Here is a 19,450-nt window from a genome sequence, read left to right as displayed (position 1 = left end):
TACTTTATTGATTTTAAAATTTTAAAAAACATCAAATCTCTGTTAACATCTGAGGTGTCGTGTAATTACATATTTACATTATATACATATTGATTACATTCGAATCTATCATTATTGAAAATAAACGTAACCTTACAATCTCATTCTATTATTCCACCATTTGTACCACCTTTCCCATACTGCATTGAATTTTGAGTTCACATCATTATTAAGATCACTTGTTAATTTTGCCATTTCTGCGCATTCTAAGATTTTGTTTATTAGTATTACCTCTGGAGGAATTAATTTGTCCTTCCAGTATTTTGCAAAAGTTATTTTGCCGCTGTTATAACATGTATTATAAGATGTATCTTATCTTTAGAAAGTCCGTCTCCGATCATTCCTAATAAAAAGATTTCAGGGGATAATTCTATTTCTTCTTCCACTATTTCTCGTAACCAGTTTCGTATTTTTATCCAAAACTTTTTTGTCTCGGGGCAGGACCACCACATATGATAGAAGGTGCCAACCTCCTTTCCACACTTCCAACATTCCACACATACCAACACTGATATAGTTTGGAATAAAAATATAATTTTGGGGAGAATGTTCATCTTGATTGCGGCAATCTTACCTGTAAAGGATAGTTTTAATTTCTTCCATCTATCTATATCCTGCTTTATTTTTTGTAATAATGGGATGTAGTTATCCTCCTTTAAAGAGGAGTATCTTGAAGTAATCCATATTCCCAAGTACTTTATTTTCTTCACTATCTGAAGATCTAGGGACTTTTCTAGCACTTTCTTATTTGCCTCTGTCACATTTCTTACTAATATTTTAGTTTTGGTTTTATTGAGTTTAAAGCCAGCAACTTCTCCATACTGTTGTACTTCCTGGAGTAATTTAGGGCCAGATTTCAAGGGATCTTCTGTTATTAAGGTCACGTCATCTGCAAAGGCTTGTGTTTTAAATGTTTCTTTCTTGATTTGAAGTCCTTTAATTTCTTTGTTATCTCTGATCTTTCTAAGTAAAATTTCCAACGCCATTAAAAAAAGTAGAGGGGACAAGGGGCATCTCTGTCTAACTCCCTTTTGTATCCAAAATGTCCGCGTCTTGTCCCCGTTTATTAGAATGCTCGCCCTCTGTTTATGATAGATATTTTCGATCATCTTTCTAAAATTTGTTCCAAATCCCATTAAATCAATTTGGTTAACCATAAATTTTCAGTTCAGGTTATCGAACGCCTTTTGGGCGTCCAAAAACACTAACGCCAACTGTTTTTCCGGGTGCTGCTCATAGTATTCTATGACATTTATTACAGTCCTCAGATTATCTCTCATTTGCCTCCCTGGGAGGAATCCCTTCTGATCGTTATGAATCCAGCCATTTAATTTTTTTTTTTTTAATCTTTCCGCAATTATACTTGTAAATAGTTTGTAATCTGAATTTAGTAAAGAAATGGGCCTATAATTTGCTATTTGTTTCGGGTCAGCACCTTCTTTCAATATGAATGTAATGTAAGTTTCCTTCCAAAGGTCTGGGATTCTTGTGCCAACTAAAACCTCATTAAATATTTCTAACAATTCTAATTTTATTTCTTCCTCAAATTTTGTATATATTTCCCCCGGAAGACCATCTGGGCCTGGTGTTTTGTTTTTTTTAATTTTGGTAAGAGCCGATTTGAGTTCTTCTATTGTGATTTTATTGTTTAGCATTTCCCTCTCTTCTTCCGTTATCTGTGGCAGGTTAGCTTCCATCAGGTATTGTTCAGTTTTGTCTGGGTCGATCCCTTCATCTTTATATAAGGCTTCATAGAATTCTCTCGCTCTTTCTAATTTATCCTCTTCTTTTGTCAAAATATCACCTTTGGAATCTTCTAATGTAAGAATTTGATTTCTTTCCTGTTCTTTTTTTAATCTATATGCCAGCCACCTTCCAGACTTATTAGCGTTCTCAAAATGATAATGTTTTATTCTCTTAATTTTTCACGCCAACTCCTCCTTATCCAGAATACTGAGATTATGCCTTGCCATCATCCATTTTTGTTTAGTCACCTCGTCTCCCGGGTTTTGTTGTAATTTACTATCTGCTTCTTCTAGCTTCCTATTATAAGCCTCCCTAGCTTTCCTTTTTTCCTTATTTTTGAACGCCGTATGCGATATCGCTACTCCTCTCACATACGCTTTCATGGTATCCCATACAATTTTAAATGAAGAAGTCAAGCGCTTCTTTATTGAAAATGGCAAGCAAGACACAGCGAAGAAAATTGTATGATTTCAATTTTCTTAAGTACTGTTTCTTTAACCAGTTCATATTTTGAAATTAAGAAAATACGCAAGTAGATAGTATTCTCAAGAGATTAAATTATGAAAATTATCAGTTTTCAGCCAACTAATTCATTGTAAATACAGTTTTTTCCCTTAAGATATTAGCTATACCTACATTCATTTGTTCTTCTGTTATAGCTTATTTTGAGATACAGATTGTCCCACCATACATTTTCCAAGGTAACTATATTGTATCCTATGTACCAAGACAGTCATATGATCTATCTCTTGTGGATACATATCACTGAGAACAGAGGTATTTCCAGATTATCCTGACCCACAATTCAATAATTTATTTGCCAATAATCATCAAATTAAGATACCTGAAGATTATAGCTATTTTTGATAAGGCAATACAGCGTATTCTTTCTTTAAAAAAAATAGATTCCATTACATAATGACACTATTAATGATGTAACAGAGCACTATCTAGTAAGAATTTAAGACATTTATATATAATATTCTACCCAGCAACAAGCTTATAGCAGACATTCTATTAAGGTCATGGATTGGATGGGATGGAGGAACAGAAACAAATATCAAAAATACCACAATTTACATACAGTGATGACTGTAGATTTGTGAGACCTTTTGAATGTTCAATATTTCTGCATAAATATGACCTAAAACATAATTGTTCTGAACACATCCTAAAACTATAAAGAGCAGCCAACGAAACAAATGACTCACTTATTTGAGGAAATTGATCCAAAGCTATATATTTTGCAGAATATTATGCACCTTGCTCTTGGAGTTATTTTGGTTACTCAACCGTTTCTGAGAAAGGTAAGAATAGCATTGAATTGCTTCCATTTATACACACTCAGTCTGACTGCAGACTTGTAGAATGCAAACTCTTTGGAAATTGTTTTGTAACCTTTTCCAGGCTGGTGAGTACCAATAAATATTTTTCAGATATCCTCAGACATGTTCTTTGTTTGAGCCATGACATATTGCCACATCCTTAATTTGTAAAAATTAGACTTTAATAGTGAATATCTAGAGTTCTGTTTTTTAAATAAGACAGGACCCCCCCCCCCACTGTCACATCTAATTATCATCTCATTGATTCTAATTTCACCTTCAAATGAACCAATAATCAACACCTCACTAACTTTAATCATTGTTTCTTCATCCACAATGTATTGGGCACTTACATCTTTTGCAACTTCTTTGTCTGCTTACATCTTTATATCAATCTTTTTTTTTTCAAATCAAGATTTTAACAACTGCAGCATTACCAACAAAATTGTACTGTTACACCAAAACAGAAAACAATAGTGAGATTAGAAGATCTATTTCACTACAGGAGTGATTCAAAGAATACTGGAGATATTTATCCTCTATTAACTTAAGCCAACCAAAAGAAGTAAAAAGACCAGCAAATCAGTTCCAAGTAGTAATTCAGCATAAATAGCTGTTATATTTCACAAAAATGAGATAATAAATTTAGCTGTACAAATAGCTTTCACCATCTTCAGGTTTTCTAAAAAGATATTATCTAATACAGTGATCAAGTCTGGACATAACAGAGATAAGCAATCTTTAGTCCACTGTGTACAGTGAAAATAAAAAGTTTACACATCTGTTAAAATGCCAGATATTTGAGAAGTAAAAACATCAGACCAAACTAAATCACTTCAGAATTTTTTCCACCTTTAATATAACCTATAAGCTGTACAATTCAATAGAAAAAAACCTGAAATATTTTAGAGAGAAAAATAAAAATCTTATAATAATGTGACTGCATAAGCATGTACATCCTCTTATAAGTAGGAATATGGCTGTGTTCAAAATTAATCAATCACAAACTGATATTAAGCAGTGGTCAGTATATACCTGCCATCAATTAAAGTGACTCTGATCAAACCCATATAAAGTTCAATTGTCCTAATTGGATTTTTCTGGTATTTACCCAGTTGCTTTTTACAGCAAAATTCATGGTCTGCAAAGTGCTACAAAGCATCTTATGGATCTCATTGTTGGATGGTGTTGGTCAGAGAAGGGTATAAAAAAATTTCCAAGCATTGATTATACCATGGAACACAGTGAAGACGGTCATCAACGGGTGGAGAAAATATGGCACAACAGTCACATTAGAAGAACTGGATGTACCTCCAAAACTGATGAATGAACAAGAAGAAAACTGGTCTGAGAGGCTGCCAAGAGATCTACAGCAACATTAAAGGAGCTGCAGGAAATTTTGGCAACTACTGATTGTGACTACAATCTCCTGTAGTCTTCACATGTCTGGGCTGAGGGTTAGGGTGGCAAGAACAAAATCTTTTCTTACAAAGAAAAACATCCAACCCTGACTACATTTACAAAGCTACATGAAGTCAAAAAACATGTGTTATGGTCTGATGAAACAAAGGTTGAACCTTTTAGCCATAATTCCAAAATGTATGTATGCTGCAAAAACAACATGTGTGTCACCAAAGGTACACCATATCCGTAACGTAGCATGGTGGTGGCAACATTACACTTTGGGGTTGGAAAAGAACTGAATAATTAACTCACCTTTTTCTCAGGATCTACAACTCCAGATGCAGCAACAGAGAGTTCAAGCTCCTTTTCACTATTAAAATAAAAAGGGAGAAACCCACTTTCACTGAGGATTAAGACACATATTATCTTGAGATATTTTATTTATCTAAGGTAATTCAGCATAATAATCCAGATCTTTCAGATTCAAGCTGAACAACCAACCCCATTGGGAAAGCTATAGCTTCACCTGCTCAACCCATTGTAATCAGTGCTCTGATACGACAAAGGCCAACAGGTTCCTCCTAATGATCCATAGCGAGCCATAGATCCATCATATAAACTAAATCCCTCAATTCAGAAATCCGATACTTCTGTTAGAACTAATAAAAAGGAATTAAAAAGATCAACATTTTCCAAAAGATGTCAACAGACAGATCTCAAAGGAAGGAAAGACTCAAGTATGTCCAAAACTTACCACAAAAGTTTTTAATCATTAGGCTTGTATTTTAGACATTTCCTCATCTCAACCCAAAACTACTGTAGCTTTTTTAAAAAGCATACAGCATTTTACTATAAATTTTGACCAATTTAAAACAACATTCTTATAAAATGTAGAACAAAATATTGAGTCAAATTTTCTTTTGTTATAAAGCAAAGTTACACAAACCAGCACATGAATACCATATTTTTTGCTCCATAAGATGCTCCGGACTATAAGACGCAATTAGCTTTTGGGGAGGAAAACAAGAAAACAAAAAATTGTTTTGTTTTGGCCACAAAAATCTTGCACGGATTTGTCTAAACCTTTTAAGATTTATCTTCAGTTGCCTCTTGTAACATGCTGTTATACAGAATAACAGAGCTGGAAGGGATCTTGGAGGTCTTCTAGTCCAACCCTCTGCTCAGGCAGGAAACCCTATAGCATTTCAGACAAATGCTTCTCCCATCTCTTTTTTAAAAAAACAACAGTGTTGGAGAAGGACGGGAGGGAGGGAGGGAGGGAGGGAGGGAGAGAGGGAAGGAAGGGAGGGAGGGAGGGAAAAAAGTGAGGGAGGGAGGAAGAATAGCAGAATAATAGAGTTGGAAGGGACCTTGGAGATCTTCTAATCCAACCCCCTGCTCAGGCAGGAAAAACTTTCAGCCAAAAGCTCTTGAAGCTATGGAAGAAATTTCCAGTAGGTCAGGCTGTCCCCACAATGGATTTTTTCTCCTGGGACCTGGGTCTATCCAGTTGTTGCCGCCACCTATCGTTGCCATCTATCGATGCCGCTCACCATCAATGCTCGCCGCCACCATTACCTATTGCCACCGCCATTCGCTGCCACCTATTGGCGGTTGGATCAGCCTCCCGGAATACTGCCAATCAGCTGTCGGTTCCACGAGGCAGGAGTCGCCACCACCTGGAACAGCTGATCGGTGGTGATATTCTGGGAGACTGATCCAACCACCAATAGGCAGCGGTGGCGATAGGTGGCGGCGATAGGTGGCAGCAACAGGCAATTTGACACTCCTGCCTGTCGTCGCTGCACCAACCCCCTCCCCCTTGCCCCTGTGGCCCAGTCTGTGACATAATATTCACTCCATAAGATGCACAGACATTTCCACCCACTTTTGGGGGACAAAAAAGTGTGTCTGATGGAGCTAAAAATGTGGTTCTTGTATTTTGCATTAGACCCTGTTTCATACTTATGAAAATTATTTTCAAAATACTGCAAAAAGTTAAAATTCCTATAATTCCTGTGTATATCCAAAGCTGCTACAATCAGATTTGTGAAAACTCATCCAACTATATTATCTACAAAAGTGTTGCTTTAAAAGCTACATACTGTAGTTATGTATATACTTTATAGAGAATATTCTTTTCCAATATGCAATTCAAAGATTAAAATACTATTCTGACAGAAAAAGAAGTTATACAATTATCATGTATATATATAATTTTATGTAAGAACTAACACAGATGAATCCTATGTAACAATAATGATCACATTACTGTATTTGAATTCACACTATTTGAAGTTATCTATCTATGATTAATTGGTTTCAGCTCAATAGAAATAGGCAATTAAAATGTTTAAATATAAGATTTTTAATGAAGTACTGTACAGTATAACAGTAAAAGAGGGAAAACCCATCTACAAAATATATGTGCTTATCTTGTATATTCTGTTGTAGTTTTACAAAATTAACCTCTTTTTTTTCTGAGCTTTCCTTGAGCGGAACCTTCCTTTCCTTCATTTCCCACACAAAATTTTAGCATCTAAACCCCCAGTGGCAACTGTGCATGCACTTGCCCCAAATTCACATTAGCCTTTCACTAACTGAATTCTGGATTGCCTTAAGATGATCAATTTATAATTTGCACCAAATCTGATATTGCACTATTCAAACTAATTGCAATATACCTGTAAAAATAAAAGTGTTATTACTAATCAGTCATGAAATAATTTTTAATCATCAGTCTTCTATTACCGTCTCTTATTTCTTTGCTGCTCAGCCATTTGCTCTATTAATTCTTGCCTGTATTGTTCTTTTCTTTTCTGAACAAAGTCTCTGTCTTGACTTCCTAAAAAGGAAATAAACACAGAAGCAAATATCTTTCTCTTTAGCCAAAACTATGCCATATTTATTCCTACTTACATAGCTCCATTAACATTGTAACCATAATAAGAAATATTATTTACATCCAAAAACTGAATTACAGCTTATGCACTAGATAACAAACAATAAAATGGTTCTGAACTCCCACTGGAATTAATAATTAAGTGGCACTCTCTACCATTTTTAGTGAACCATTCATAAGACTGAAAAATCAGTAATAACAATTTTCAGAAAAATAATAGTACAGCAATTAGATCTTACTTAACTAGGAGTCGTATCTACATATCTGATCTCTAAAGTCAAACAAGAAAAAATTCAGGAAATCCAATCCCCTGTATGCCAGCCTGCAGGATTGATTTTTTTTTCAAATTTCAAATGCATCAACCAATAAAAGTAGTGCAGAATAATGCAATGTTTGATCAGCTTTATCTAAAGTACCTCATATTATTTTTTGGGAGAATGAGAAAGTAGAAGAAACAAGATTATATATTGTAATATTTTTAAAGTATCTAATATTTTAAATTCGTTCGTCAGTATAGAGGTTTTCTTGAATACAGTTAAAGAGAGAATGTTGGAAAATATTGGAAGCGTGAGGAAATAAAAGTGAGAAAATTACTGTTTGAATAAGGACAAGTTAGAAGATTTGAGAATGAGGAAAACAGTGAACTGGACAGTGAAATGCAAGAAATTTTGGACTGGTGAAATCTGAAAATATTTCAGAAATAAGCAACAATTTGCCAGACATCTGCTACATAGAGGCTACATTAGCAGTGGGAGGTATCTATGTGGATGGTGCTCCCAACACGGACAGCTCCTTGAGGAGAAAGAGTTGCTGTTGACATTGACATCAGAGATGAAATTCAGAAAACAGCAGCTGGACTCGTGTATTTGAAATATGTGTATTCTCATTTAAGGTCCAGCAAGTATTCTAACTATGCTAAACAAGGGGAACGTGTCCTCGTAGTTGCAGCCATCACAAAGTCCCCACAGTCACAAAATTCGGGCTCTTGGCAACCAGCTTGAAATGATGATATTGTAGCGTCCCAAAGTCATATTCTCACCATTTATGACATTCACTACCAGCTTATTGATTTTGCTTGTCAGAAGCAAAGGCAGAAGATCACAAATGGCGATCAGGACACTGATTGTGTGGGATTTGCCTAACAATGCCAACTGGGATTGCCAGAACTACCATTATAAACTGGTATGGTCACATTCAGTTTACTGAATTTATATAGCACTCCATCTCACTTGCATATAAGTACAGTTCCCTCCTCCTAAATCAGTTGCCCCACCCTGAGTCAAGTGACTGGTCTCTAACTGCTGTTGATAAATGCCAGGTCTATGTGCAATAATACTCTGTCTGCTCATAAATTGATAAAGGTTGTGAACCTCATGTGTGTATAATTGAGACATGGCTGCACAATGATAAAGATGAGCTTATCAAAAATCTGGTAAATTGAGTTTTAGATCCTACAGCTATTGTGATGCCAGGATCAGGAAAAAAATTTTTTTGCAATAACTAGACTGGGGAATATGTGCATGAAATTGGGCTGTTTTGACAAGCTGAGGCTGCTGCTGGGATACCAACTATCTATCTCCTTGACAATGGCCTCCACATCTCCTGAATCGCAGCTGCTGGCTAGAATGCCTGAGGAGGTTGCTCCAGGGGACCTTTTCCCAGTCATCAATCCTAATTAGGTCCTTGGTTTAATTAGGAGTTAAGGATAATGAAACAACTGAATAATAATTACATGCAATATCAAAATATTTCAGTATCCCAGTTTTTCAAACATACCAAGTATTAGTCCTGTGGCATATGGAACTCTATCAACAGCAGTCTGTACATGCTCGATAGGAGAATATCCTTGACTTCTGAAATGAAAGATGAAAAATTGGCCACTAAATCATTTTTTTTAAATATAGAAAGTTTAAGCCAACTTAGAATAGGATTTAATGATAAATCCTAAAGTATCCAAAATATTATTTAAAGGTATAACTGACAAAGTTGCAAAAGTGTCAAAACAAATGCTGATTAAAATTGTGCTCGTCTCAGGGGCACACACATCATCCAATCATTCTTCTACAGGAAATGAATTGTAATACAGCTAGTCGTCAATGATTTATTCAGCAACCATTTGCAGTTACAACAGCACTGAACAAATGGTACTTACTCCTGGTCCCTGAAGTTATGGCTGTTAGTTAATCACAATACTTTTGAAGGCCTCAGAAGCATCGCAAGAAACATTGCCAAGAGGCACTGTGAGAAGGCAACATGCAATTTGGAGACTCATGTAAATACTGACTTTAAGGCATTCTAATGCTCTTATAAATATTGATACTTAATATTCTGATTTTATGATCCTTAGATTTTGGAAAAAATTCTAGGTATCAGAGTGAAATAATCTCAGGAGCACACATTTAAGATTGGTGTTTGTTCATATTACATTAAATATATATGTATAAATTTCCTTCTAAGTTTCTGGAAACTGTACTCAACATTATGAATATGGAATAAGTATGATACAATAATGTTCTGAATACAAAACAAGGTAGCCGAAGTACAGTGGTATAGAAGAATTGCTAGCTTTAAGATAATTATCTAGGATAGGAAGGGCTAACATGGGACAGCTGAACTCAGGGACAAAGATGCTTATCATCATTCACCTCAAAGTATACTAATAAGAAAAGTAAACTTACCTTTCGGCATGAAAGACCCGCAATGGTTTTTTGTCATAGTCACTTTCATATCGAAACCTGGGATCCATTTCATCATTTATTTCAGGATCATGATCCTCATACTTGTGATGTCTTTGGGAATAGTTATCCGGTTTGCCATCCGGCTTTCCTTGCTTTCGACTGGAAATGTTCAGTTTTTCATCAAGTGTTTTATTCAGTAATGAATCCCCAAAACCAGGTTCAATATCTTGTTTATGTTGTTGGTCTAACAATAATCTTATATTTGATAACCCATCATAGGTATCTGTAGATGTATAAGCATCTTTTTTGCTGGATTCTTCATCTTTTTGAAAAGACACATTTGGAGCATATAATTCTGATTGGATTCTGCTAACAGCAAAATTTTGCTTATGGATATCTGTGTCATGCTGTTAATACAAGACAAATATTTAAAGACTAAATACAATAAAATTATATTGGTTTTATTTGTTTCAATTTTAAGTCACATTTTAATTTTAATTAGCCATTTTCACAAACACTCAAAAAGCAAGAGGAAATGTAATGGCACGTTAAATAACCACAATGAACTGCTTTCAGTATAAGACATGCAATGCAAGATACAAAGTGGAAGAAGTCTTATGTTTGGTAATGCCATAATTTTAAAATATTCTGTCAACAAAGCTCAGATTAGCCCCCTGTATTTGTTTGGGCATCAACTTAAACTTTTTATATTTTTCTAGCCATTTAACCTTTCATAAATTTAATCTGGTACCTGGTTGAAATGGCTTTATATTTCAGGTCGTCCCCCCCGGTCCACTTTTATGGGGAATATTGTATAATTTTGAAACAGTTGACATGCCATTTTATTTGTATATATATATATATATATGAGGTGATAGGTAGTCTAGGTATTTTTAAACTAAATACAAAGAAAAGATATGCCAAAAATGTTATCATTACTTTTCCCTCTCATTCACATATTTACAAATGGCAAGCAAAAGAGGTTAAAAAGAGCGGGTTTATATGATGTCATATAAACATTTTCTGATAAAAATCTAGAAAAACACCAGCCAATATTATATTGCCTCAACCTATGTTAGTCCACCATTGTCTCATAAGTACACAGAAGTCTATAATTATAAGCTAATGTATTTATATAAAGGAATAGAAAAAAAGATTGCCAATCCCCAATTAATCTTTCTTGCAGCTTAATCATTGGTATCATTCCATTGTTTCCAGTATGATTGCAAAAGAATCCATCTTTTACCTCTATTTGTTTCTTCCCTACTCTTCTTAACCTTTCATTCCATTCTTCCTTTTCCCTGAGATACTGATTGTATTCCTTGTTTCTTTCAAGTCTTAACCTGTCCTAGAACAAATATCAGAAATTGCACAGAAGCAGCAAAAGGTTTTAAATCATAGGGACATGATCTTTCTATATATGAAGCAAGATCGCAAAAAAGCTCAGATTTCAATTTTATATGGATGATCTGTTAGCATATAAAAACAAGGAGACTCTACATGTAATTAAATCAAGGTTCTGAGGTTTATTTAGAATTTCATATTCTAGGGGATCACTATAATACAAAATGCATTTTGTCAAAGCAAAACAAAATTTCACCTGAACAAGGAAATCATAATTTGATATTCATTTTTGAAAGTACAAAGCTGCTATTTTTTTTAGCATTAACAATATAAAATCAGAAGGTAGTACTCTGAACATTTTTCCTGAAACTTGACTATTCGATCATTTATACATACCAGCAGGAATACCATACTGTAATTAGTTATCCAAACACATGGGGAAATTATTTTGAAATTGGAAGTTGGTAAAATAATAGACTAGTTTTTTAAAAAATGGCACCAAAAGAATTTGAACTTAAATCTTACTTTACACCACTCATTGCAAAGTTAGTTTTGACTGTTAAACTTTTTATTTTCTAATTTGCAAGTTAAAATATATCAAAATATATATTTGCAAATCACAACAGTTCTGTAAATTGTTTAAATTCCCAAGAACTTACCTTAGCTGATCTTCTGTCGCAAATAGGAAGAGAAAGTCCCTGAGTATATGGGTCAACTTCACCTGATGTTAAATACCTTTTCTATAAAAAATGAAATAAATATTTATTTAAATCAAATTATCTTTATATGTTGTAGAAATAATTTAAAGCTAATATAAACTGCCAATCAATTTGTATATTCTGTATTGATTATATTTAGGTAATACAGAATTATCAATTTTGCAGTGAAATCAAATACAAGACGGAGCATCAGTACAGATAAGATGATATGAACAGAAAACTATGAATAACATGTGAAAATCAATTTTTTAATGATGGGACAGTCGCAAAGCCAAGCCAAGCACAAAAACTGATTTTTCACCCAAGACTTTTTAATAGCACATTCAAATAAAGTGAGATATTAATTTGAAGAGTAGCATAATGCAAGTATCATACCTTTCTTTTTGCCTGTGACATACCCTAAAAGTTTGGAAAACAGATTTCATCTTAAAGAATATTCTGACAACAATAGTTCTGAATCTTTTTTTCCTTCTTTAGACAGACATGTGCAAATTGAAAACAATTTAAAGAAGCTGATTCTTTAAAAGTGCAATAAATAATACCGTGTTTCCCCGAAAATAAGACCCTGTCTTATATTTCTTTGAACCCTGAAATAAGCACTTGGCCTAATTGCCATGCGCTCAAAAGCCTGATTGGGTTTAATATGAGGGGATGTCTTATTTTGGGGGAAACAGGGTATCTAATATATCAATTTACACTATTAAATTTAACTACTTCTAAAAACATTTTCAATGTTTTGGAAAACTGCCACTAGAAATTCTTCTATACATATTGGGGTTATTATCTTTACTACCGTATCTTCACACAAAGACAAGCACCTACTGAAAATTCAGCACAAAAGGATTTAAAACATCTGGAAGTAGATTTTTTAAAAACTAGTTGTTAACCAAGTTTGTTCTTCCTGCCATTACCTTATGAACTATCATATATATATGATATTAGATATGATGTAAAACATAATTTTCTGCTAATTCATCTTTTGATGTTAATGTTAATTATATACTAAAGTTATTTTTCTATTTCTCTAATCCAAATTCATCTCACTTTTTTTACTGAATATATAAATATTCTTCTGGGGTTTTTTTCAACTGCCTCTATTTTTCAGACATTATCTTCTCTTGTTCCCTTCTATTTCCAGCTGCTTCTTCAATATTTTTATCTTCCATTTATCTATAAGTAAAATCCCTCTAACATATTTAATTTAGATAGATATATCACTCAGTCCGTTTTCATTTGTCTGAATAATGCTGATTGGCCTGCAGTTTCTTAAATATTGTCAAATAACACATCACAGCAATGTTAACTAAACATAAATGAAAATTTGAGGTAGAGGTTCCTTCTACTTCTGGTGTCGGTAAATAAAATATTTAAAATATTTAAAAGTTAGGGTCACGTTTCATATACACCAAAAATATATCCAAACATAATTACCACCAGCAATGTTTTTAAAAGTCTTACATATAGCCATTTGCAGTCGGGCCAGCCATGGTGCTTTAAGGTTCATAAAGCACGTCCAGACATAATAAAAGGTTACACTGCCCTCAACATGCCTGCATTTTTCAAGTGACCTGTGATCATGTGATCACCATTTGAATCTTCTTTGCAGGTTCTTGGGAAGCCTGTAGGGGAGGTTGTAAGTGAGGATTTGAGGTCCATTCCACCAGAAATTTTCTCTAGTCCCTCAGCTGGAAAGGGGAAGCATCCACTGAAGGAATGGACCTCAATCTGGCAAAAATGCTAGCAAAACCAGCATTCTGAAAGGCTCTGTGACATTCTGACAGGCTCAGCATTTCAGTCCACCTCTTTCACTAGTATTCTTCTCCTTTCTGGAGGAGAAAATGCTAAAGGCTCTGTGTCCTCAGCATTTATCTGAAGGACAAAACGATCAAGTTTCAGAACATGAAGATGAGAAAGGTTGCTACTGAGAGGTGGAATTCCGGAGGGGAAAATGTTAAAAGCCCCTGATCGGCCTCAGCATCCTGAAACAGTGAGGCTCCAAGCCTTTCAGAATGCAAGATTCACTAGGGTTTCCTCTCCAGAGGAGAAAACACTAGCAAATGTATCATTTTCACAGTGGTTTGGAAGGCTATTTTATGGGTTACAATACAATGTACCATAAACTCATATAAAATATAGGCTTACAGTACACATTAGCCTAAAATGTGTTTGGCTAGTTTTTGATTAAATTAAACTAAGTATTCATCTGTTCAAAATAAAATTTCTCCCTTTGATCTTCCAACCAAACTCCTTTCAAAGCAGCTTCCAATCATTTTTTTCATCTTTTATTTATTTTATTTATACAACATATAAAAATTCAATTTCCATCAAACAGTGTGTGATCTGGGTACATTGTTTTAAGCAGTCATAATCCACATATTTGTTATAGTATTCTTCACAATAATATTGATAATATAATAGCAGTAATACTTAACATTTATCTTCTTTAACAAATCTCAGCTTTAACATTTCCTCTTTTTATGTCTCTTATTTATTGACATAGATATTTTATATGGCATCTAATCTACATGACACTACATAGCAACAAATTTTAGAAATTAATATGTTCAGTTCTTAGGAAATTTAGTTTTATTGTATTTTTGTTTCACAAACCAGCACTTAAGTTTTAATAAGATAGTTTCTTACTTGTGAAAGGTATTGCCTGTAGTCCTGTCGAAGTTCTTCCTTTAATTTGTGTTTTTTATGTTCATAATCCTCCCCCAGAGGCAAGCTTAAGCCATAGTCTACAAAATACAAGGCATTTCTTATCAATGGTCCGTGCAAACAATATTCCAGTGTAACAAACTTCAGAATTTATTCAAATAAAGGTAATTTAATATTTCTATTACCCTATAAAGGAAACTCAATTGAAAAAGTTCCAGTTTTAAAAACTATGATCAGAAATTTAAAATGCACTCTTACTACAGTGTGTTCTTAAGGATATAAACATAGCCTTTAAACATTTTAAGGAAAAAAGATCAATAAGAGCTTCTTGAGCAATACAGTATTGTATACAACCATCATGTAGGCTTACTTCATTGCGAAGATGTATCTGACACAATTTCCAAGCTATATCCAACATGTATGGAGAATTAGTGCCTTAGAGAGAGACCACAGCTGTCCAGATTCTCAGGGCCAGAGCCTTCGACTGATGTTATGCAATGCCAGGTCCGTTGTTAATAAAGCCCCCCTCATTCACGATCTTATTGAGGAGGGGGAGGCGGACCTGGCGGGCATTACAGAGACCTGGTTGGGCCAGGAGGGGGGAGTTCCCCTCATGGATATATGCCCACCAGGCTTCCGTGTATTTCATCAGCCGAGGGCTCAGGGCAGGGGCGGGGGGGTGTGTGGCGGTTATTGTAAAGGAAGATCTGGATCCAAGGGAGACCACTGTTCCACAGATAGCCGGATGTGAGTCCTTCTTTGTGAAGTGGGGTCGTGGAGTACAGATGGGCTTGTTGGTCACGTACCTGGCTCCCTGCCACGTGACAACGCCCCTGCCCGAGCTGCTTAACGTTATAGCCGAGGTGGCAGTGGACACCCCCAGACTTGTTATCATGGGGATTTTAACCTGCCATCTATCGGTGAAACGTCTGAGGTGGCTCGAGAGTTCATGGCTTCCATGACGGCCATGGACCTTACTCAGTTAATTCATGACCCCACTCACACAGGGGGACACACTCTGGACTTAGTCTTTGTCTCTGGTCAGTGGTTGAGTGGCCTTGATATAGGGGATATAGCCATCGAACCCTTGTCATGGTCTGACCACTCGCTCCTTCGACTGGACTTTCTAACCGCTGCACCCCGCCGCAGGGAGGCGGGACCGACCAGGTGGTTTCGCCCCAGGCGCCTGATGGACCCTGATAGGTTCCAGATGGAGCTTGGGCCATTTCCTGAGACTCTGGCTCATGACTCGGCTGAAGACCTGGTGGCCGCCTGGGACAGTGCGGCTGCCGGGGCCTTGGACTGTGTCGTGCCTTTGCGGCCTCTGACCCGGCACCGAACTCACCTAGCTCCTTGGTTCTCCGAGGAGCTCAGGGAGATGAAGCGCCGGAAAAGACGCCTGGAGAGTAGTTGGAGGACCAGCCGCTCCGAATCCGACCGAACACTGGTGAGGTCTCATATTAAGACCTACCTAGTGGCGATAAAAGCGGCGAAATCTAGCTATTTTGCCGCTCTTATCGCGTCATCAGATAATCGCCCGGCCGCCCTGTTTAGGGTGACCCGCTCCCTCCTCCACCTGGAAGCGCGGGATGACCCCTTGCAGGGCCGAGCTGAGGATTTTGTGCAGTATCTGTATGACAAAATCGCTCAGATTCGGGAAGGGCTGGCCTCTAACTGGGTATGTCCGGATGGGATGACTGAGGCAGGTCTTGAGAGTGTTATCTGGGGGGAGTTCGATCCTGTGGCTCCCGAGGACATGGACAGGATCCTGGGACGGCTGAACGCGACATGTTTATTGGACCCGTGTCCCTCCTGGTTGGTACTGGCTTCCCGGGAGGTGACACGAGGCTGGCTCCAGAAGATTGTTAATGCTTCTTTGAGTGAGAGGGTCCTGCCGGCCGCCTTGAAAGAAGCGGTTGTGAGGCCCCTCCTCAAGAAGCCCTCTCTGGATCCGGCTGTTTTGGCTAACTATCGTCCAGTCTCCAACCTTCGCTTCGTTGCGAAGGTTGTTGAGAGTGTGGTAGCGCAACAGCTTCCCCGGTACCTGGATGAAGCTGTCTATCTAGACCCGCTCCAGTCCGGCTTCCGGCCTGGGCACAGCATGGAAACGGCATTGGTTGCGTTGGTGGATGATCTCTGGAGGGCTCGGATAGGGGTTGCTCCTCTATCCTGGTCCTGTTAGACCTCTCAGCGGCTTTTGATACCATCGACCATGGTATCATGTTGCACCGGTTGGCGGGGTGGGGGTGGGGGGCACCGTTCTGCAGTGGTTCTCTTCCTACCTCTCTGACCGGTCGCAATCTGTGTTGACAGGGGGGCAGCGGTCGACCCCGAGGCACCTTGCTTGTGGGGTGCCACAAGGGTCGGTCCTCTCGCCCCTTCTGTTCAACATTTATGTAAAGCCGCTGGGTGAGATCATCCGTGGCTTCCGGGTGGAGTTCCATCAGTACGCTGATGACACCCAGCTGTACATCTCCACCCCAGGCCACCCCAACGATGCCCTTGAAGTGATGTCCCAGTGCCTGGAGGCCGTGCGGGCCTGGATGGGGAGAAACAGGCTCCGACTCAACCCCTCCAAGACCGAGTGGCTGTGGCTTCCGGCGTCCCGATATAGCCAGCTGACGCCATCGCTGGCTATTGGGGGCGAATCACTCGCCCCCACGGAGAGGGCTCGTAACTTGGGCGTCCTCCTGGACGCACAGCTGTCTTTAGAAGATCATTTGACGGCTGTGGCCAGGGGGGCTTTTTATCAGGTTCGCCTGATACGCCAGTTGCGCCCCTTTCTAGATCGGGACTCCCTACGCACAGTCACTCAGGCACTCGTTACTTCCCGCCTGGACTACTGCAACGCTCTCTACCTGGGGCTCCCCCTGGGGTGCACCCGGAGGCTCCAGCTGGTCCAGAACGCGGCCGCGCGGGGGATTATGGGGGCGATGAGGCGCTCCCATGTGACACCTCTCCTGCGCGAGCTGCACTGGCTCCCAGTGGTCTTCCGGGTGCGCTTCAAGGTGTTGGTGACCACCTTTAAAGCGCTCCATGGCTTAGGGCCAGGGTACCTACGAGATCGCCTTCTGCCACCAATAGCCTCCCACCGGCCAGTACGCTCGCACAGAGTGGGCCTCCTCAGGGTGCCGTCCGCGAGACAATGTCGGCTGGCGACCCCCAGGGGGAGAGCCTTCTCTGTGGCGGCGCCCACCCTCTGGAACAACCTCCCCCCAGAGATACGTACAATAACAGACCTCCGGATTTTTCGTCAGGCCCTGAAAACCTATTTATTTCAACTAGCTGGGCTGGCTTGAGTTAAATTTTAAATTGATTTTAAATTGGGTTGTTTTAATTTATGGCCAAAATATCTAATTATTTTAAACTGTTTTTAAATTTTGTATGTCCTGTTTTTTACTTTGGCTGTTCACCGCCCTGGGTCCTATTTGGAGAAGGGCGGTATAGAAATTGAAACAAACAAACAAACAAACAAACAAACAAATAAATAAATAAATAAATAAATAAATCTCACAGTGTGATTCTGGGCAGCATTCAGAAAGCAACTTGTTAAAACAATTAAAACATTAAAAACTTTTAAACATAAATAGAAATAAACATTGTGCATGTTTACATAATTAAATAGATTATACTCCTTTAGCTCCATTAAATTTAGTGGATCTGTCTTGCACATCAGTATGAGTTTGAGTAGACTTTATAATGTCAATGATGAATGATATTTTTAAGAAGAAAAGAAACTTTTCTGGTATAAAAAAGTACGAGAAGAATAAGATGCTTATCAGTTTAATATGACAAGAAAATACAGAGTATCTCCAAGGCCGCACAACATTTAAACTTTAGGCATGTTGGGCATGAGCTATAGTTTATTAAAAAAAAATATACAACTGAGACTATTTATTTGGCAGGTTGCTTGAACTTCATAATGCATTATATACCATGATAAGCATATAACATAACAGCAGCTTATGAGCATTGGCCCTCTATGACATCATGGAAATATTTTTAACAAGGATAACTATAAGAGATCCCTACAGCTTACTGGAAAGCAGATAGCTAAATACACTTTTCTAAATACACTGGTTTCTTTTCAATGGCAGTTGGATTTCATAAATTCCACGATCAATTGCTTGGTAATACTGTATATACAAATATCTTCCTAAATACTAATGGCCTCTTTTGTACTATTATCAGTATATTGCAACTATGGAGCATGTCTTAATGACCAATATTATATGTATTAGTTAATTTAACCTGACAGCTACAGTCCTGTTTTGGTAAATAAAATACGCTAAATTTTATATGCTAAATAGGTTAATAAGAGGTTTACAGTACGCAGGTACAGCAATAGCTACTACTACGCAAAAAGGGAATTTTCGTTGATATATATTTTTTCAAATAATAATGCAACCAGAGAAAATGTTCACTAAATTATCCTTATTTATGAAATTTCCAAATTCATCAAGCTTGTAACAACTAGTATGTTAGACTATAGCTAGTTTGTCTGAACAAGGTGATTTTTACCATCTAAGATCAAAACATTTACAAATCAAAATCCAAATATGGAACACATACTCTTTTTGGTGCTGTCATGGTGTTTTCCCAGGAGGCCTCTGAGGGTAAACTACATTTAAT

General features: G+C 37.4%; 1 protein-coding gene across 8 annotated transcripts in view; it reads right to left on the bottom strand.

The window, feature by feature from the left end:
- The window catches only part of CSPP1 (centrosome and spindle pole associated protein 1), a 62,126-nt gene that overhangs the window by 35,805 nt on the left and 6,871 nt on the right, over positions 1 to 19,450 (bottom strand). For 5 of the 8 annotated variants that reach the window (XR_015733394.1, XR_015733395.1, XM_034429921.3 and 2 more), the window contains exons 4-11: positions 14,801 to 14,898; positions 12,533 to 12,556; positions 12,098 to 12,178; positions 11,341 to 11,442; positions 10,095 to 10,501; positions 9,193 to 9,269; positions 7,266 to 7,359; positions 4,827 to 4,884 (exon numbers count right to left, since the gene is read on the bottom strand). Coding sequence is in view for 5 of the 8 variants with exons in the window: in XM_034429921.3 (XP_034285812.2) it covers positions 4,827 to 4,884; positions 7,266 to 7,359; positions 9,193 to 9,269; positions 10,095 to 10,501; positions 11,341 to 11,442; positions 12,098 to 12,178; positions 12,533 to 12,556; positions 14,801 to 14,898 (941 nt within the window). In the remaining 3 variants the exon portion in view is untranslated. The remainder of the gene's footprint in view (positions 1 to 4,826; positions 4,885 to 7,265; positions 7,360 to 9,192; positions 9,270 to 10,094; positions 10,502 to 11,340; positions 11,443 to 12,097; positions 12,179 to 12,532; positions 12,557 to 14,800; positions 14,899 to 19,450) is intronic. The other 3 variants (XR_015733396.1, XM_087890654.1, XM_087890652.1) reach the window with 1 other exon arrangement.

The sequence above is a fragment of the Pantherophis guttatus genome, chromosome 3 (genome assembly GCF_059756535.1).
Source record: "Pantherophis guttatus breed Tessera chromosome 3, ASM5975653v1, whole genome shotgun sequence".
NCBI lineage: Eukaryota > Metazoa > Chordata > Lepidosauria > Squamata > Colubridae > Pantherophis > Pantherophis guttatus.
This window is presented reverse-complemented; position numbering and strand designations above follow the sequence as displayed.